Source organism: Nanorana parkeri, unplaced genomic scaffold (assembly GCF_000935625.1).
Source record: "Nanorana parkeri isolate BGI_ZX_2015 unplaced genomic scaffold, ASM93562v1 scaffold279, whole genome shotgun sequence".
Lineage (NCBI taxonomy): Eukaryota > Metazoa > Chordata > Amphibia > Anura > Dicroglossidae > Nanorana > Nanorana parkeri.
Window position 1 is genome coordinate 1,193,709 of NW_017306547.1, and position 21,943 is coordinate 1,215,651.

The window sequence follows — 21,943 nt, forward strand, 5'->3', positions numbered from 1 at the left end:
CCGGCTTCCGGGATGTCCGTGACGTCACCGGACTCCTCCCCCCTTCCCCGAGTGGCTCCATAGGCTAACGAAGGGAAGGGGGGAGGAGTCCGGTGACTTAATTCTATAGTGCATTGCATGCTGTGCTGGTTCTCCTGCTGTCACGGATCTCTCCACCATTGAAGACGCCGCTCTCAGTCTCCAGCTCAACCCCTGGGTTTCCCCTGGCATCGTGGGTTTCCGTCTCACTCTGAAATCCAGAAACCGCAAGTAGCCTGGGTCGTCTGACCTTCAGTCCTGTTAAAAACGTTATCCTGATCGTTATAACTAGAGGTGGGGATTGCTTAGCGAACAGCACCACCTAGTGGGGACTCCTAATAGAGCAGCTTATTTTCATATGAGGTTTAATGTGGATTCTGGACTATGCTATAAATGCCTGGAGATAACCATTGATGATTATTGTCTATACCCTATACTGTGTAATTACTACTAATTTATAACTCCAATACTGATATTACTCACAATCTGTGTGGTGACTTCTGAACTGTGAGGTTACTACCTAGTGTTACTACCAAGTTTAACCAACTACATTGGCCTATACACATACAGCACAGCAATGAAGTAATAAAATGAACTAGGATCACACTAATCCAGCACGTTATTAATCTCACGTGCCCCACTCAAGCGGCGGCCATATTGAGTGGGGCACGTGAGATTAATAACGTGCTGAATTGGTGTGATCCTAGTTCATTTTATTACTTCTTTGCTGTGCTGTATGTGTATAGTTGGATCTGTATGTGCGTTATAATTAATCGAAACTAATCGATAAAAATTTTTTTTGATTAATCGAACAGGAAAATTTTAATCATTACCAGCCCTACTTTAAAGTGACATTAAAGGATACATTTTTTTAATTGACTCTGTCCTTGCGGTATAGTATTTTTGATAAGTTTTTCGGCTTGCCCTTCATGGCAGTTCCCATCTTGTCATGCTCTTTTTTGATACTAGTTTGCCTTGTAGCCTTGTAAATTGCCAGAATTTAGTATCAACCGCCCCCCAAAGGCCCCCCCCGCCGACTTTAATAGGGTTTAATGCTATATTCGGGCTTTGCGGATTTCAAGCAAGATTTTGTAAATTCCCCGCATATCGAACCCGGACTGATTTGCTTTTCCCTAAAGAAAAGCTTTTAGAATCTGCCAGTGGCTGACACATATAATTAAAATAAGAAAATAAGAAGTTTTAAAGATTTGTAATGCCAAATTGCGTTACTAAACAGGTTGCTTCTATAAATAATTAGAATTTTGGAGCTGAAAAACAATAGACCCAAGAGCAAGAGCTAATTATTAGCTGTTTAATTGCTAATTAACAATGTAGGGGTCACTTATTGCCCGAAGTCTTCTGCATGCCTGGAATATTGTGAAACTAATTTGAAATTAGTTACTGAGCATTACACAAACCATCTAACATGAATATTGTTTTCGACACTAGGGAAATCAAAGCAAGGTGTATAAAGTAGCCATTTAGTTATATTAAATATGTGCATACTGCTGAAGCAGTTTCCAAAAAAAAGTAGAATTGGATTTTAGAGACTTTTTAGGCATGTTTGATGTAACGAGTAAATTCTGCAATCCAGTGTAATCTGAAAGAACTATGTAGTAAGCGTTTTTTCTGACTGTTGTATGCGGCACCATCCGTGACTGTCACTGCAAGCACCACTATTTTCACTTGGACTGGAAGCGCTGTAAGGAGTGCAGGGGGACCTACTGTTTTCTGGAAATCACTCACCTCATAGTTCTCCTTTAACTCTCACGTAAGCCTCAACTAATTTGTATACAATTACATCCCAAATTGCCCCTGTTTGGTTACATCAATTGCAATATATATATATATATATATATATTATATTTATAGCCAAAGAAGCCATTGTTTTGCATGAGATATTGTACCCTAGTCAAAGTCTTTAAATGTACTGCCCTGGGAGTTTCATCTTTGGTGAGATGTGGGAAGCTTAACCTTTAGCAGATGCACTGGAATGGGCTATATCAACATATACAGAACAGAAATAGGTATGGTTTTGAAATATACTTTTCTAAATTCCTTGCAGTGTATATACCTGGTCTAGTGAGATTGCTTTCCATGAAAGCCAAAGCTGAACTTCAGGCTGAGTGTAGTTTAGTCATGAATTCATTAGAAATATAAAATGTACTAAAAAAGCAACCGGTATAGGTACCTTGATATGTCTAACCTTAGCTTTATGTGATCATCTGCACAGCAGCACATACACTGGATAAAGGAAGGTCAGTACCATGCGCTAGTTAGAGCTCTATTGATTTGTACAGTGCTGCTGCTTATTCAGTGTCAAGACTTGAGTGGGTTCTGGAGCTCACAGCATTTTTATCAGACCAGTAAAGCTGTACTCTAACTTATGCATACAATCTTGCTGATAGGTGTCAGGAGTGCCAATGGTTTGGCAGAAGAACAAGGTGGAACTCACTTACAGGAAATGGCCTGAAGCGTCCGAAGGCAGAGGTACAAAAGGGTTAATCCAAAGAGAAGTCAAGTCCAATCCGAGTTGAGGCAGGCAGCAAAGGTTCAGGGGCGAAAGGCAGTCCAAGGTCGGCAACAGGAGGTCCAGATAAAGGGGGTCAGGAAACAAAGCAAGGCACATGTACAGGGAGCTAGGAAATCACACCACAGGATGAGATAACTCAGCAACAAGCCAGAGCTCTGGCCAGGTTTTTATAGCCAGGGGGTGTAAGTCCGCCCCCCTGTCACCAAGGCAACTAGGAGGCTTCTCTCCACGAGAGCCAATGGCAGGCGAGAGGTGGTATAGGTGTGTACGGGAACCTCCCCCAGCTAGGTCCACACCTGAGGCGTAAACAGGTGCAGGCACACTATGCATGTGCTCCTGGGGATGCGCGCGCAGCCTGCGTACTGCACATGCGCACCTGTCGCACGACTCGCGCATGCGCACCTGCAACCCGGGCGCCAGTGGTTCTGCCAGGCTGGAGGGAGACCCGTGCCCGCTGACCCTGTGGGGAGGTGACACCCCTGGTTTCCTGACAATAGGGGATATCTGGGTAAGGTGTTGGCTGTTTTTTTTCCATGCTCACAAACTTGAATCTGTGGATGTTTGGTTCTATAACATTTCTGACCTGTGTGCTCCCATTCAAACTAATAAAAACTACATTATGGCTTTATTTTCGTTTTGATTAGGTAGAACATGAGGTTCACAGTTAGCAGTTCACAGTTTGTGGTAGATTTGTGGTAGATTTTTCCAAAGTGCAGTTACATTCATTACATGCTATCTGAAGTACACAAGAGTACATCACACAAATCTCACTTAAGTCTTATTCTTCTGTGTGGTGAAGGCGGCAGCTTCTGATTCAGTACTCGCTTACACTTTGCTAAATGGACTTTAGAAGCTGTGTGTATAATTTTGGATATATAGTAAAGAAACAAACAAATTGAGATTTTCATGGTATTTCGTGTCATATTAAACTGCAGAATCAACATTTGAAAGCTTTTACATACCAAAACATAAAATACATATAAATAGGCTAAAATACTCAAATCAATTCTAGCCTCGACCCATTGTTCTCCTTATAGAGATTTCAAACAGATTGTTGTTATAAATCAAGGACAATTATACCTATTCATATGCAGCGTGTTGTACTTATACCCAATTCCAAAAAAGTTGGGACGCTGTGTAAAATCTACATAAAAACAGAATGCAGTGATTGGCAAATCTCATAAACTCGTATTTTATTCACAATAGAAAATAGAAAACATATCAAATGTTTACACTAAGAAAATGTACCATTTTAAGAAACAAATAAGGTAATTTTGAAATTGATGGCAGCAACACGTCTCAAAAAGTTGGCACAGGACCATGTTTACCATGTCTTCATCCCCTCTTTTTTTAACAGGACTCTGTAAACATCTGGGAACAGGGAAAACTGGTTGCTAGAGTTTTGGCAGAGGAATGTTGTCCCATTCTTGCCTGATTTAGAATTCTAACTGCTCAGCAGTCCTGGGTGGTCTTTGTCGTATTTTTTGTTTCAAGATGCTCTAGATATTTTAAATTGGTGAAAGGTCTGGACAGCAGGCAAGCCAGTTAAGCACTCGGACTCTTCTACTATGAAGCTATGCTGTTGTCATTGATGCAGTATGCGGTTTAGCATTGTCCTGCTAAAATATGCAAGGCCTTCCCTGAAAAAGTTGTTGTCTGGGTGGGAGCATATGCTGCTCTAAAACCTGGATATATCTTTCAGCATTGATGGTGTTTTACCGTATGTGCAAGCTGCCCATTACATATGCACTAATGCACTCCCATACCATCAGAGATGCAGGCTTTTGAACTAAGTGCTGATAACAAAACGGAAGGTCCCTCTCCTCTTTAATCCAGAGGATGTGCCGTCCATGGTTGCTGAAAAAAAATTCAAATTTTGATTCGTCTGACCAACAGTTTTTTCCACTCAAACTGTCTATTTTAAATGAGTTTTGGCCCAGAGAAGATGGCGGTGGTTCTGGAATATGTTCAGATATGGCTTCTTATTTGCATGATAGAGCTTTAACTTGCACTTGTGGATAGCAAGCCGAACTGTGTTCATGGACAGGGATTTCGTCTTCGGTCTGAGGGCCCCAAGATCAACGGCATCCAATATTGCGATTCGGCCTTGTCCCGTATGCACACTGATTTCTCCACATTCTCTGAATCTTTTGATGGTATGTACTGTCGATGATGATATATTTAAAGTCTTGGCACTTTTACATTGAGGAACATTATTCTGAAATTTTTTATCAGTTTTTAGACGCAGCTTTTCACAGATTGGTGAACCTCTGCCCATCTTTACTTCTGAGACACTTTGGAGGGTATTTATCAAAACTGGAGCAGACAAAAACTGGAGCAGCTGACATGGCAACCAATCAGCATCTCTTTTCAGTTTGTTCAGTTAAGATTTGAAAATGAAAGAGAGAAGCTGATTGGTTGCCATGCACAGCTGCCTCCAGTTTTGATAAATTTCCCTCTCTGACTCTAAGCGGTCTATTCACAAAGGAGCTGAAGGATCCAGCCGTAGCTTCGGCTGATCCTTCGGCTCTCTTTGGCCGCCGGAGCTCTTCAGTTCAGTGGAACCATAGGGCTGCTGTATGGGCTATTCACTGTTGCCCGTACAGCAGCCGAAGGCGGCAGAGTGGCTCAGCCAAGCCGAAGGCATATGCTTCAGCATGGAGGCCGGCCTTTCGCCACACAAATGGCAGCTGGGCGGAGATAGCCGTGATGCCACGACTGGCTCCGGCCAGTTGTAATGACAGATCAGTGTCCCCAAATGACCTGGGGACTCCGAACTGTCATTAAACAATAACAACTGGGCTGAGCCGGCCGCGACGTCAAGGCCGGCTCCACCCAGTTGTTATTCATTGGCCAGGACCTTCTTAATGACTCTAGTAGGTGCCGGCCAATAGGAAACAGTTGGGCGGAGCTAGTGGTCACTGCTAGCTCCGCCCGATTGTTTTTTTAAAATTTATTTTTTGAAAGTCTTTATCAACTTTATCAATTTACATTTTACAATTTATTTTTTCACTTTTTAAAAACTATTTGTCATTCTGCTCGGTACCACGGAGGTATGTGAATAGGGGCGAACGGCAGCAAGTGAGTTGCCGGAGCTTTGGCTCAGCCGATCCAGATGTTGGATCGGCTGAGTCGAAGTCCTTCTGCACCTCGGCTCAGCCAAACATGCAGAGCATGTTTGGCTGACCAAAGGGCAGCCAATGTACGGCTGAAAGCAGCCGTACTGATCCGTTGTGAATAGCCGAACACTGTTTGGCTCACTTCACTACGGCTCAGTTATTCACTAGGCTTCCTTTAGGCAGCTTTGTAAAATAACCCCCTGAGATGCCCCTTTTTTACCCAAACTTGTTACTAACCTATTGCCAATTAACCTAATTAGTTGCAAAATTTCTTTCAGCTCTTCCTGGTTAGTACCACTTACTTTACTAGCTTTTTGTTGCCTTGTCCCAACTTTTTAGAGATGTGTTGCTGCCATCAATTTCAAAATTACTTTATTTTTTTTCTTAAAATTGTACATTTATTCAGTTTAAACGTTTGATGTGAGTTGCCGGAGCTTTGGCTCAGCCGATCCAGATGTTGGATCGGCTGAGTCGAAGTCCTTCTGCACTTCGGCTCAGCCAAACATGCAGAGCATGTTTGGCTGACCAAAGGGCAGCCAATGTACGGCTGAAAGCAGCCGTACTGATCCGTTGTGAATAGCCGAACACTGTTTGGCTCACTTCACTACGGCTCAGTTATTCACTAGGCTTCCTTTAGGCAGCTTTGTAAAATAACCCCCTGAGATGCCCCTTTTTTACCCAAACTTGTTACTAACCTATTGCCAATTAACCTTCCTTGTTAGTACCACTTACTTTACTAGCTTTTTGTTGCCTTGTCCCAACTTTTTAGAGATGTGTTGCTGCCATCAATTTCAAAATTACTTTATTTTTTTTCTTAAAATTGTACATTTATTCAGTTTAAACGTTTGATATGTTTTCTTTTATCTATTATGAATAAAATATGGGTTTATGAGATTTGTAAATCATTGCATTCTGTTTTCATGTAGATTGTATACAGCAGCTTTTTGGAATTGGGGTTGTACAAACAAGGAGATGGGCATGGCTTTGGTGGATTCTCAGTTGCTTTGCATATGTGGTTTTTATTTGAAGATTGTGTAAATTTAAATTGTATTATTAATATGTATGTATACATACATGTTAAGTGAAATAACTCTTTAATAATGTACCATGGTAATGGATATTGTGTCATTTTAGATCAATATTTTATCTCCTGAGAAAGTGTACATTGATCCAAGAAATGTGTAGTCAATAACAAAACCTTCCCCATCTTCTCTGTTATATGGGTACACCATGCTGCATATGCATTAGTATAATTGTACCTAATTAATAACAATAATCTGGGTGAAGTAGGTGGAGTACAATGGGTGGAGGCTAGGAGGGTGATTTGATTATTTTAGCCTATTTGTATTGTATATTTTGCTCTGCTAAAAACTTTTAAAAAAATATTTCTTGATTATATATGTAGCCAAGTGCAGGGATGCAGGTACGGAGCATAAGCTTGTAAGAAACTTGATCCCACATGAATTATATTTTTGTTCAAAATACTATTATTTTAGATACGTTTAGCAAAATTTCAGTTAATGTGATCATCTGCATCTGGCAAAGAGAAGGATCTTTATAGTGACAATTGTACAATGCATAGTCGCTATTCACACCAAGGCGTTTGGAATTTCCGCGCATTTTATGCGCACGTTTAAATGTGGAATTTTTAGTAGACGCACGGTTTTCTGCAGCTATACTACAGTGCGTTGCTGACAGAAAGCTGTGAAATCTGCCAAAAGATTGCGCATGTACTTTTTCATGCGTTGCGTGTTTTTGTGTGTGTGTACAAACGCACAGGTGTGAATGAGCTCCATAGAAATGCATTGCTTTTCATGTGTAAAAAGGCCTATATGTGAGTGGCATTGACTTACAGCCAGCAGTATGCAAAACACATTGCTAAAATCTCTTGGTCAAGCTTGTGGTCTAGTTTTTTTATTCAAGGAACACTGGAGTATGCCATTAACCCATTAACTTTGTATATTTGGTTAGTAATGGTGTGTACCATAAATAAAATGCAACGTTAAAAACAACCCTTTTTTGTTTCTACTTCTACTTTTTTTTGTTCTTACTCACCAAACCAGGCTCTTTTTTTTTCTTTAGTTTTTTACATTTTAATTAATGTAATAAAATCATGTAGCCCATTCTAAATTGCTAAAATTAATTGTCATGGGTTACAGTCAGGACCATATTAACAATATGCCAATATATAGACAGCAGCAAAGTACAACCGTTATAGTTTACATTTCTCTTAATATTTTTTTAACAATCATCTTTTCTTGACACGAGTGGCTAAATCCTACAGCAGAAGATGGAGAGGAACCAACAAAAAGCCGCCATCTCCTTTCTCTGTGGTCTCTTGAAAGTTGGACAGCACAATGGCAGTGTTGCATGTTTAGTGGTCATTCTTATTTTAATGCGACAATAACCATGTAGCGCACACACACACCTTTTTTTTTTTTCCACATAATGTCCCACCATGGGAAGGGCAGCACAAAAGTTGATGTGGATTACCATCTTTACCTAATGCAGTAATGTAACCTTCCAGTTTTTCCTGTTTGCAATTATGAATGCAAATTGGTGAATCCCAATCAGTCTGGGTTCACGCCTTTTGTGTTGCAGTGACATACACATTACCACAATGCACAATTACACACCATGAACACTTTGCGTTATGGGGCCTTTTTAGTTTGGCACCCCAAACACACTAATCCATACCTCAGATACAACTCTACACACTACCGTGCAACAATGTTGATTGCATTAAAGCAGGTCATTGTTTTCAGTGGGATGCCAAGGCACCACAATGGACCAATAAACACACCTTGACCAATTTAGCAGCCAGCTTTTTACAATTTTTCAATACCAGGCTTTTTTCAAGGCAAGAACATCCAAACAGATTACTTGTCCTGGCTACTTGACTCAGCTTGAGCATGAAAGTAATAGCCAAGGCTGCCACAAGAAAGTCTCCCAATTGGAGTCCCAAACAGTGTTCTAGTATCTTGAATTAATAGCAGTGTTTCAGCACCATCCACTTCTTAAACATCGTTGCCTTGAAACTTTCTGTTTGATTTGTTTCCAGTCTGCCAAGTACCATGCCCTTGGTTCTTTTTCTGCTAAGGCTGAGCATTATTTTCTATACTGTGTAAGAAGCAGAATAATTTTGCAGCTAATGTGTGAACATTTCACTGTATTTTTTTTAAAAATGATTGCAGGCAGACGCTAAACTGTGAAAGTACAGGCGGCATTATGGAACAACATATGTATGCCATTCCTCAGGCAGACTTTGCCAGGTTTAATAGTGTACCACTGAAAATGTCATTTTGTTTGTGTCTTAATAAGGCATTACAAGGTGAATGCTGCTGAGACACCATACTTTCCTTACTCATGCTGGTTAATTCATGTTTCCTTCAGCCCTGTTATATATTACAAAGCCATAAAAGTTTCAGATTCTACACAGTAGTAAAACAGCAATAGTTGTCTGTTTAATACTCTAATATTCCTCTATTCCAGACTGAGATTTATATGGCATGACTGTGTTTGTACTATATTGTACTTGAAGAACAGATAAAAGGCCATTTATCAAGGGAATAAGTTTAGTGTTGTAAAACGCTGGGCTGTGAGAAAACAGAAAATGTTAAACGGCAGGGATTATTTCCCAATTGGTGTTTTTGGGAACTAGGATGGAGACCAGCTTGTGTATGATGGCAATACAGTTATATATCTGGTGTTTGGGATTTCTGTACACAATGCTATATGGTCTAAACTTGTAAGTCATTTTATAACTTGTTTTGTAGCTACCCCACATAGGCACTTTTGAAATGTTTGAAGTAGCCACAGAATAACATCAGAAAAATGAGCCTCAGGCTCTCTTAAAAAAAGCAAAGCGTATAGGCACTAGACAGTACCAGAAAATGTGTAATGGCTGAAATAAATCATTTAAAGTGCAGTTTTGTGACTTAATTGCCTTTTCAATATCTAAGCCGCAAGCAGTACAGTGGCTTCAGCATTTAAAAATGCAATTTGTGTGTGTATTCCTGGTAGGCATAGAACACTACATCCAAAAAAAAGCAAAATAAGTCGATAGCACACTTAGCAGCTAATCTACACTGTATCAACAATTTAACTTAAAGAAGGTGTTCTTGTTGCTTACATTTGCATATATTTGGAAGCCACACATCAGCATGGGCTGGTTTGGGGCAAGGGCCAACTTCAAAAGTTTGCTCCCAAACTTTTTTTTAACAGAGCTCCTGACGTGGGACTAGCAATACTTAATTGTAGAGCAGGCATGGCTGGGAAAGAGCCCCTTCCTTCTAAAAGATGCAGGGACACACCAGAAGCCCGGATTCCCACAGTGGCAGCTGAAGACCTCCGGTGTATGTCTGCACTCAATTTAATAAGTAGAGTAAAAATTACACCCACTCGAATTATTACCGGCTGTGTGCTGTGAATGAGAAAAACCATACACTGTTGCTGGTGTCAATCATAGCTACAAAGCTTGTGATGCTGGTGGGGATGAGGGAAAGCAGATACTCTTGCATATAACTAAAATATTTTTTTTTTTCTGATGGCGATAAAGATAAACAAAAAATGCTATACTGCAGAGGTAAAGTGCTAATAATATACTGTATCTACACATATTCAAATCCTAAAGAAGTTCAACTTTACTACAGTGAGCAGCTATTAGGATTATTTGGACTGTATACTGCACATATTGTGAGGTTTACTTACAGTAGCTTAAATGACACATGGCGTTTGGAGCTTGGTAAAAATATGATTTCAAAAAGAGCCATTCATTTGTTTTGTGACAATTTTTAATTTTTTTAATTTTTTAAAATTTAAATGGTATTATGAGCTCTCTGTTATTGGGTGAATTTCAGGCAGCGACAGCCAATCAGAGTCTTGGCCTAAACAAAGATATTTCCCTTTGATAGAGACAACATGTCCTGCTGCTGTGGATATGCTTAAGTGGCCGCAGATGGAGGGACCTGGAGCTTCTGATAGATTTTTATTAGAAAATGTTCCTTATCAAGTTAGGTGTAGGACAGCAGAGGGGAAGAAGGTTAAATAGGTTGGTTTCGATAGACTTTAAAGCCTTGAGTTGACTTCAATAGTTGTAGATTATCCTATGCAGCCATAAGCAGATGGTTCTAAGGATACAGCTATCAGTATAAATCATGTGTTTACAGTGTTTAATGCATGATATATGTTTTATTGCTTTAATTAAAGAACTCCATGACAAATTTGTATTAACCCTTGTAGTGAAGCAACCCCTGCACTGCTTGTTTTTGTCTAGGTGCTAAAGAAAAGTTATACTTGCTGAAACTGCCAAGCCGACTCCCTGCTTCTCTGGTCACTGAAGCCTGTCTCCTCCTCCACTGCACAGAAGGAATGTTCCTTGATGTTCTCATGTCTATATACATGTATAGAACATGATGACACAAGGATTTTTAGACCTCTGCAGAGGAGGGAGATAGAGGCGTTAGGGACTGGTCTAAGCAGAAGCCGGCTCGAATGATCGGGTTAGTATAACTTTTTTATTTTTTTAGCACCTAGACACAAACGAGCAGTTAACCCTTGCAGTGCAGGTGTATCCTCTTTGCAAGGGATAATACAATTTTCCCCCAGAGTTCTTCTTTACTACTTTTGCATCCTTTACAGACTGCAAAGCTGGAATTCTCCTTTAATCATCTATAGTTCAAAGTTCCTGTTTTTTTCATTGAAATTTATTATGAAGCATTTCCGTATTCTTTTTTTCTTTTTACTTTTGTGTTTAGATACCCAGAGCTTGCAGCTGTCTGCAGGAATCCCAGTACTTTTATCCTGTATCCTGGAGCTGAAGCAGCTAATTTGGAAGAGCTGTCCCTAGCAGCAGATCAACAGCCACACTCGCTCATCATAATAGATGGCACATGGAGTCAGGCCAAAGATATATTCTACAAAAATTCCCTTTTCCGGCTGCCAAAGCAGGTAAATCAGAAATATTCTCCTATAAAATTAGTATGTTTGTGTTCCCAAGATGAAATATCCTTTTAAGTTTATTTATAGTGTAACCATATTCAAGATTCATAGACAGTAACAAGACAATGACAGACAGTACTGCCGTCTGCTTATACCTGTGTCTGACACTGTCATAACTCTGCACCTGCGGGTATGATTTTGGAAATATATTTTGCAATGTACTCAAAAATCAGGCTGTTAAGTAATAGCAGAAAGGGGCACTGACACTTGTCTAGTGCTGTAATTTTTAAATTATGTTTAACCTCTTGTGAACTATTCTCAGCAAAAGAGGAAGATCAAACACTCTTGTTGATCCTCCCAGACAATTGCTCACCAATACAATGATTTATGACATAATGATAGGTTGAATAGAGTCTTGCTGTGGGCATGAAATTTATATAGCAGAAACAAATTGGTAGTGTTCAGTTATTCATGCTCTTCTGGGGTCAGGGTGAGAAATGGCTGATGGATCTCTTTTGTCTTTCTTATATTTCTATCCATGTTTCTGTCATCTGCTCTGCTATGAGGACAAATGTAAATGGTCCTACCTTAGAACAGAATCACAAAATCACTGTTTTAGGTTGTGTTTTTCAGACAGTAGTAATCTATCAATAATGCAGCAGATATTATATACTTTGATGTACACAGCCATTCTCCCATAATGTCATTCAGTGTCCCTGGGGCTTTTTTTTCCATATCTTAAGGTGCCCATGAACATTATACATAGAGCTGCAACAGTTAATCGATTTAGTCGATTAAAATCGACGATTGGAAACGTTACCAACGTTTTCGATCGTCGATTCGTCGGCTATCAATTGATTTCCCTGTTCGGGGCTCTACACGCGGCCTGAAGCACACGTCACACGCTGCTCACGTACCGCTGCGCCCGCCGTGCTCACAGGACACCTCCCACCGCACGCTGCTCCAGATGGACTACAATCTCAATACAAACTAGTAGTCCATCACTGGAGACTTTTTTTTAAAAATCCGATTAATCGAACTTAATAATCGGCTAACTAATCGATTATGAAAATAATCGTTAGCTGCAGCTCTAATTATACATCACCATCACAACTTGACCATTTTTAGCTGTATTGAGTCACAGTCTAATATTTATACAACAGTTCTTGGTAGTTACAAGCAGCTGTTCTTAACCAGCTCCGGGCCAGCCGTAGTAAAAAAACGGCCGGCCGGAGCTCTCTAGATCTGAGCGGGCGTCTTTAGACGTCCGCTCAGACACGTGGAAATGACCGCGGAAATGGCCGCAATTTAAAAACAGACAGCGGTGCCTGTTAACATACAAGCGATCCCCCCGACATTGTCCCGCTGATCCCGGGCTCCGCTGTGCCCGGTGCGAGCCCGGGATCAGCATGGTGCCTGTGTCACAGGGGATCAGAGGGATCAGAGGGAGATCGTTACACGAGCTCCCTCCGGTCCCCTCTCCTCTGAAAGAATGCAGAAGTGTTGTATAATACATCACTTCCGCATTCTTGTGTCACTCTCCTGCTTCAGAAGCTGCAAAGAAGCTGATGGAGCAGATCTGTGCTTCATCAGCTTCTTTTGGGGGGTCCTAGGTGACATTAGGGGTCTTGGAGACCCCTGATGTCTCCATAAAGAGGACCTGTCACATATTTTGCTATCACATAGGGTGGTTTTATTAGCCCCCCTATGTGATAGCAATAAAGTTTAGTGGAAAAAAAATTAAAGTCCCCCCCAAAAATTTTTTAAGTTACACATAAAAAAGAATTTAAAAAAAAATTCAAAAAATTTAAAAGTCCCCACCCATACATACACGCATGCAAACATGCGTCGGGGGCGCATACGTGCAAAAAAGACGATTGCGCCCATTACGCAGCACATGTTACATATCGCCGCGAACGTCGGAGTGAGAGCAATAAGTCTAGGGCCATCAATCACTGATAACACTAAACTGATGAGTGGTAAAAGCTTTTAAAGCGTCCCCTATGGCCAATTTTGGGTATGGTAGTTTTCTGCGATGTCGCAGGTGCGCGCAATTTTAAAGCTTGACATGTTTGGTGTCTATTTAACCGACGTGACCCCGACTTTTATATTTTACCAAAAAACTGGGTAATAATAGGTGTTTCCTAACATAATGTAAAAAAATAACTTTTTTTTTTCAAAATTTTCAGTAATTTTTCCTAATTATAGTAAAAAATAAAACCCGTAGTGGTGATTAAATACCACCAAAATAAAGCTCTATCTGTCCCCAAAAAATGGTATAAAATTCATTTCAGTACAGCGTTGCATGACGGCATAAACGTCAGTCAAAGTATCGCAGCGCTGAATACTGAAAAATGGCCAGGCCAGGAAGGGGGTCTAAACACCTGGTCTTGAAGTGGTTAAAGGACAAAAGTGATAGGATAGGTTGGAAAACCTTGCCTGATCCCCATTGTTTCCACCAAGACTGTTTACTGATGGATGTGGCATATACAGTATAAAGGTAGTCTGTGCATTTTGGAAAAATTAATGAAATTCATTGTAAAGCACCCCATATATGATATAAATTATACCGTCATTTCATTTTCAGGGAGCCATAATCTTACAGTATTTCTTTGGTGACAGACATCTTCTAGCTGACTGCTTTTGGCAAGATCACCAATAAGGCAGATTTTAAAAAAAACAACCCTAATCTATTTTCTTCTTAGATCAGAAACTCTGTTACACCGAGTGCCTCATGTAATCTATACAGTGCCTCATGTCTCTCTAAAACATGCAGCGTCACATGCCTCTCTAATACTTGCAGTGCTTCATGCTTCTACTAAATGCAGTGCTTCATATTTTTCTATTTCATCTCTTTGTTACATGAAGTACCCGATACCTGTATTAATCATGGCGTGCATCATATCACTTTTACATGCAATTATATCTGTCTATTAAACACATTGTTCCATACCTCTGCGGCATAACTAACTCTGTATCCTCACACATTTATAAAAGACCTTGCTTTCATATGCCTTTCAGATGTACAAATTCATTGGCCATCTACAAAAAAATAAAAATAACCATAGGTTGCCTGTATAGAACTTGATAAGGAACAGCTGCCTATTGGCATCAAACAAGAAAAAAAAACCATTTACAGGGTTATTCACAAAAGGGTGAAGAGTTTGGAGAAGACGGGAGAAGTGAACAATCCAGGCCGAAATAGTTGTTTTGGAAAAATTCTCCAATTCAGCTCACTTTCCGGTTCAGCTATGTTGGCCTATATTGTTCACTTTTCCTGCCTTCTCCAAACTCTTCACCCTTTTGTGAATAACCCTGATAGTGTTGACTGTTTTTTTGTGATGCCATGCATGCAGCTGCCACTTAGCTACACAGCCCTCTACTTAAACACACGCCTGACACAGTACTGCTTAGCCTCTGCACCCAAGAAGATCTGTGTTAGGTGGCCTTATCTACTCTTGTATGGCCAGATTTTCATCTAAATCATCTTCATCACTAACTTGGGTTTCTATCATAGAACACTCTCCATATAAGCACAGCGACTTTACTTGTTTAACAGACCACTGTTACATGAATACATTAATATTGTTCAGGTATTTTATTTTGTACAATGTGAAGTCAATACTCTGAAGAATAAATAAGGTCCTTGCTGAAAAAAAAAGGAAAATAAAAACAAATAAGTATCTATTTTCCCCCAGTATTTTACCATTCACAGTTTCAGATTTTACTAAATTAGCTCAAAGTAAATGATTTAAATAAGGTGGACAATGCACTTTATGTTTAACAGTTTTGTGATTGATGTTGCCAGTTGATGAGAGCTTAGAGAACTCATTCTTTTTTTTTCTTTGCTGCTCACTTTTTCTGAACATCTACAGAGTGCAAATAGATATTTTGCAGTATGGGCTCATGTAGACAGGCATTCATGTGAAATGCCACCTTATGACTGTTTCATGTGTAATATACATGCTTTCTCAAAGGCCAGTCAAGTATCTTCTTTTGGAGTACATTGAAGAATTGAAGGTTTGAAACAAGTGAGCACTGAGACCCACACTGCATTCTGTAGTGACAACACTCTATGATCTCCTCTCTTAGCACTAGTCTCAGTCTTCCTCCAAAGTTACATTGGTGAGTGCCACATTACCATTCTGTTGCACCTCAATAGAACACGCTGGACTAAAAAAAACACAATGCAGCCTCTGAATTGCCATCTACACTACTCTATCTAAATAAATGGGAATCTGTTGACCTGCATTTGATGTGCGTTTTAAATGCAGGGATATACACCAGCCCTACTGTAGGTGACAGAATATGACTGTTTTCCATTAAGGAGATTTAAAGGGAACCTGTCATAAAAGGTATACTCCCACTTTGAAACCATTTTGAAAACCCTTTCTTTCACATTGAAAAGCTGTCTTTTCTGCAATGTAAGTCACTGACCTGGAGCAAACGTGCAGGTTGGGAGTTGACTTAAGCTGGCTTCACGCTTGTTCTAGGTGAGTCAGAAGGTAGTAACACACAGAGGTCAGAAGGTAGTAACACACAGAACGCAGAGGACAGAAGGTTGTAGCGCACAGACCAGAACCACTGCATGCAAACCAGGGCCAGCACCAATGCATGGCAGATCTCAGACTAGATCCAATATAGGACAGACATCAGACCAGAACCAATGCCGGATAGAAATCAGACCAGAACCAATGCCGGACAGAAATCAGACCAGAGCTGATGCAGGACAGACATCAGACCGGAACCAATGCACAGAAGACCTCAAACCAGAACCAATGCACTGCAAACCTCAGACCAGAACCAATGCAGGACAGACATCAGACCAGAACCAATGCACTGCAAACTGCAGACCAGAACCATCAGACCAGAACCATCAGACCAGAACCAATGCACAGAAGACCTCAAACCAGAACCAATGCACTGCAAACCTCAGACCAGAACCAATGCAGGACAGACCTAAGACCAGAACCAATGTAAGTAGTAAGAAATGCACAGAGTGGCAAATATGCAGCAGTAAATAACGCAGAGTTCAGTAGAAAGAAAAGTAGAGGTCAAAAGGAAGTAACGCACAGAGGTCAGAAGGAAGTAATACACAGAACGTAGAGGTCAGAAGGTAGTAACGCACAGAACACAGAGGTCAGGAAATAGTAACACACAGAACGTAGAGGTCAGAAGGAAGTAACACACAGAAATCAGAGGTCAGAAGGTTGTAGCGCACAGAATGCAGAGGTCAGAAGGTTGTAGCGCACAGAACGCAGAGGCCTGAAGGTTGTAGCGGACAGAAATCAGAGGTCAGAAGGAAATAACACACAGAATGTAGAGGTCAGAAGGAAGTAACACACAGAAAGTAGAGGTCAGAAGGAAGTAACACACAGAAAGTAGAGGTCAGAAAGAACTAACACACAGAAAGTAGAGGTCAGAAGGAAGTAACACATAGAACACAGAGGTCGGAAGGAACACACAGAACGCAGAGGTCAGAAAATGATAACACACAGAACACAGAGGTCAGAAGGAAGTAACGCACAGAATGCAGAGGTCAGAAGGAAGTAACGCACAGAATGCAGAGGTCAGAAGGAAGTAACGCACAGAATGCAGAGGTCAGAAGGAAGTAACGCACAGAATGCAGAGGTCAGAAGGAAGTAATGCACAGAACACAGAGGTCAGAAAGTAGTAACGAACAGAACGCAGAGGTCAGAAAGTAGTAACAAACAGAACGCAGAGGTCAGAAAGTAGTAACGTACAGAACGCAGAGGTCAGAAAGTAGTAACGTACAGAACGCAGAGGTCAGAAAGTAGTAACGGACAGAACGCAGAGGTCAGAAAGTAGTAACACACAGAATGCAGAGGTCAGAAGGTTGTAGCGCACAGAATGCAGAGGTCAGGAAATAGTAACACACAGAACGCAGGGGTCAGAAGGAAGTAACACACAGAATGTAGTGTAGTAATGCACGAAACGCAGAGGTCAGAAGGTAGTAACACACGGAACGCAGAGGTTAGAAGGTAGTATCGCACGAAATGCAGAGGTCAGAAGGTAGTAACACACGGAACGCAGCGGTCAGAAGGTTGCAGCACACAGAACGCAGAGGTCAGAAGGTAGGAACGCACAGAACGCAGAGGTCAGAAGGTAGGAACGCACAGAACGCAGAGGTCAGAAGGTAGTAACGCACAGAACGCAGAGGTCAGAAGGTAGTAGCGCACAGAACGCAGAGGTCAGAAGGTAGTAACGCACAGAACGCAGAGGTCAGAAGGTTGTAGCGCACATAATGCAGAGGTCAGAAGGTTGTAGCGCACAGAACGCAGAGGCCAGAAGGTTGTAGCGCACATAACGCAGAGGTCAGAAGGTTGTAGCGCACAGAACGCAGAGGTCAGAAGGTTGTAGCGCACAGAACGCAGAGGTCAGAAGGTTGTAGCGCACATAATGCAGAGGTCAGAAGGTTGTAGCGCACAGAACGCAGAGGCCAGAAGGTTGTAGCGCACATAACGCAGAGGTCAGAAGGTTGTAGCGCACAGAACGCAGAGGCCAGAAGGTTGTAGCTCACAGAACGCAGAGGTCAGAAGGTTGTAGCGCACAGAACGCAGAGGCCAGAAGGTTGTAGCGCACAGAACGCAGAGGTCAGAAAGAAGTCAAAGGAAATCAAGCCATAATTTATGGGAATCAGTAATGTTATTACAAAAAGGCCAAAATAGTTTTGCCAATTCACTAACAGATTGCATCTGATGTTGTCTGTGAAGTAAATGTTTAACCAATTCAGCCTTATTCACATGTGACATGTGCTTAATATCAAAGTGACAAGGTGCAAAAGAGGCATCATTTGTAGGTTTTTGCTCACCTTTTCTCCTTTGAAAAATTTTTAAAAAGCTGTAGAATAATGCATGCTGCTGTAAAGTTGAGGAAAGTCCCCTGCCGGGCCCCCCCTGGTATTCACACACACAAGCTCCCTCTGCCAAAGCTGTAAACATCAGTGACAGGTAGCTGTGTGCTAAAATCCTCTCACTGACCGGCAGCTCTGTCTGTACGCTGCATTCCTCAGTGAGCCGTCGGGCCGGGACTTCACACAGAGGACGAATGGAAGAAGGCATTGCAGGACAGTCAGTAACCCAAAGAGGGTGAAAGCCGCCACGGGCCCCGTCATGGCCGCGGGCCCTCGGGCCGCGCCTGAGTGCCCGAACTGTCAGTCCGCCCCTGTGAATAACACTCATCCCCATAATTCAAGCCCACCTGCAAACTGAACCCAGTATAGTGTATGTGTACACCGCGCACATACACAAAACTCCCCGTATATAGCAAAGTAAGAGATTATCTATGGCGTGGAAAATAATGTGTCCACATCAACATAACATTATGAAAAAATAAATGATTATAATAGAAACATCCTTCCATTCATGAATATTTATATTGTATTGGACTACAGTTCCTAATCCACCTTTGTATATTAAGATAAGTTTCAGCTGCAAAGCAATTCCCTGTGTTCCACCTCCGTGTAATCAATCTTTAAGCCACTCACCAGATTCTCCAGATTATACAAGCCATCTATTAACACCTCATCTGCTTCTTTTCTTCTTGGCGTTTTTAACTCTCCACCGAATCTCCAATAGTTAGCAGATTTTTCGACAATGTTACTACTTTATCCACCTCCTTCCCTCTCAGCGTTTTTTTTTTCTCCACAGAATTCCAAATAATTAGCTCATGAAACTATCAGTATATTTACATATCCCAGAAGATATATAAGAAACCAAAAACCGCACATAGCATAAAATATTTGGATACATTTTATTCACCACTATTCTAAAAACTTACATTAAAAACGACATAAATCAGCGCTGTACCAAAACGGAAATATCCGATGCATTTAGATCAACCCCTCAAACCTTTTAGAATAAAGTGCCACCATCAGTTGAATCTTACAAATCACCTGCAAGTATGCTAACGTGCCTGCTCGTCCCCGATGCGTTTCATCCATAGTACTTTTTCAAGCGTAGCATACATGCTGACAACACCTGCTCTTTATATCCTCTACGGGTGTAATAGTATATAATCGCCCCTAGATGTCATCACATCAGTCTTATATAAAACTCGGACATAATTTCACTCCAATATCCTGTATAACATAATGATAAAAAATTACAAACGATAAGTCCATTCCCATAAGAAAAATCATGCCTTCATTTTCATATCCCTTTGCTCCCATATAAAAGAAATGAAGTTATTCAATCGACATAATATGATTGCATACCATACACAACTCTATATTGAGTTTAGGGTCACCGGAGAACACAGTATATGTCCTCCCATGACCCTAAGGAGAACTATGGGCAGAAAAAGGTTGCCCCTTAGTTCTCCTTTAAGGAGATTTGCCTTTAGGTTCTGTAGACTCAACAGGAGCTGAGAGGATATCTTTCCAATGTGAGGGAAATCTTATAATCATGGCAACAAGTGTCCCCACTGGAAGATTTCCCCTGTATTCCTGTTCTGGTGACAACATTTTGTATTTGCTATCACTTTCTTTCCTGGTGACATTGGTGATCTGGTAATGGGGACACAAATGTCAATAAAAGCCTGGCAGTGGTTCTAATCCCTCACAAACCCCCCCTGGTTTTACTTTAAAGCAGAGCTCTAGGTAAACTGATTTGATTTACCCTTGCAGTGGTAAATCAATCACCTTGCAGGTTAACTGCTTGTTTTGCCTAGGGAATGATGAATGAGGTGATATACTTACCCTTTTTCTTACTCCCTCAGCAGCTGGTGCACTCATCCACTCTCCAGCGCTTTGGAATCTGGGAGGACCCTTGTCGTCCTACCATACAATGCAAGACTGCTGGTCCTGCATTGTATGGGAGTATGTTAGAGAGTTGCAACCAGGGTACTGGTTGTACAAAGAGGAAAAAGCTTGCGGGTGTGAGAAATAATGTGACGATGTCACCCTATTCATGATCTCCTAGGCAAAATTAAAAGTTACCCTAAAAGGATGGGAGCGTGCCCACATCCAAAAAATATATATATTTTTCTCCCTGATAGTTTAATTACAAAAGTTTAGAAATGTGTTTTCTGAATTTTTCAAATTCATTTTTTATTTCTACTGGCGATTTTTTTTGTGTGTGTGTGCTGAAAATAGCCTGTCAGCTTGGTGTCTTGAACATAAACTGAGGTTATTTACAGTCCCATTCACTTTGTTTCTTTGAGTTGCTGGATAGTGGCAAAAATTGATGTGCTTACTGCACTTTGTTTTCCTTTATTGCATTTCAAAATGAAATTGGTCTATGGTGTACCATCTCAAAACATTCTGAAGTCTTGATCATGCATTTTTCAGCACATTTCCATTAACAGCGCCTCTTTGCTGTAATAAGAAGAAAGTATGTTTAATATAAATGCACTCTTTTCTGGCTGGTTTTGGCTCCCTAGTGAATCGGAGCAAAGAATCTGCCCAGTAATGGATGCATTTTCCAACATATGGCTAAGGAGTATGTAAAACATTGCAAGAATGCACATTAGGAGAATGCTGTCATTTTTATGGTCTGCAATACATTAAGCTCAATGTGATAGAAATCTTTAATTGCAAGGAAAATAAATAACCTTTGCTGCTTTTAGATACTATAATATATTACCATATATTTGGAGTATTTGTAACAAAGTAAATGATTTATTCTTTCCATTAAATTTGAATTAAGATATATCTAAATGCAATTTTTTGGATAGAGTATGGAGTGGACAACAATCAGGATTTATTTCCTCATCTGTGTTCCATTGGGCAGATTTCCCTTCTCTTCATGTTCTGTAGACAGTATGGGACAGTCCAAAGTGAGGGAAATCCCCTTATGTCACCACAACAAGTGTTCCTGTGATAACCGAGAAGACGGATCTCTCCAACTGGGACACAGACCACAACATAACCTGGCAGAAGATCTAACTCTACCCTGCTTTATCAAAAACTAAAAGAAAATGTTTTGACTCTTGATACCTTTTAAAGAACGCCAGATTTATTCAAATTAACGCTTGCAGTGAGGCTACCCCTGCACTGCAAGGGTTAAGTGCTTGTTTTGGTCTAGGGGGTAAAAAAGTTCATCTTTAAACAAACATTCTTTGAACAAAAAAATCTTTGTTTATAATTGCATGAAATTCCTATCAGCGTAAATATTGAACTATTGACACGTACACTGTGTGCTGAAATGACAGAACAGAAATGATCAAGTGACCACAAAAAAACACAAAATCCCTGTACTAAAGATCTATGCGTATATTTCCGGTGACTCATGTTTTGAAACACTGCTGCTTCACGTTCTCCCAGCTGCTGCAGTGGATGTCTCACCTGCCTTCTGCCTGATTAGAATGCCCG

General features: G+C 40.8%; 1 protein-coding gene across 1 annotated transcript in view; it reads left to right on the plus strand.

Moving 5' to 3' along the window:
- Nucleotides 1–21,943, plus strand: part of DTWD2 (DTW domain containing 2) — a 166,844-nt gene that overhangs the window by 88,190 nt on the left and 56,711 nt on the right. The window contains exon 4 of the mRNA XM_018557306.1: nucleotides 11,427–11,619. Within this exon, the coding sequence (XP_018412808.1) occupies nucleotides 11,427–11,619 (193 nt within the window). The remainder of the gene's footprint in view (nucleotides 1–11,426; nucleotides 11,620–21,943) is intronic.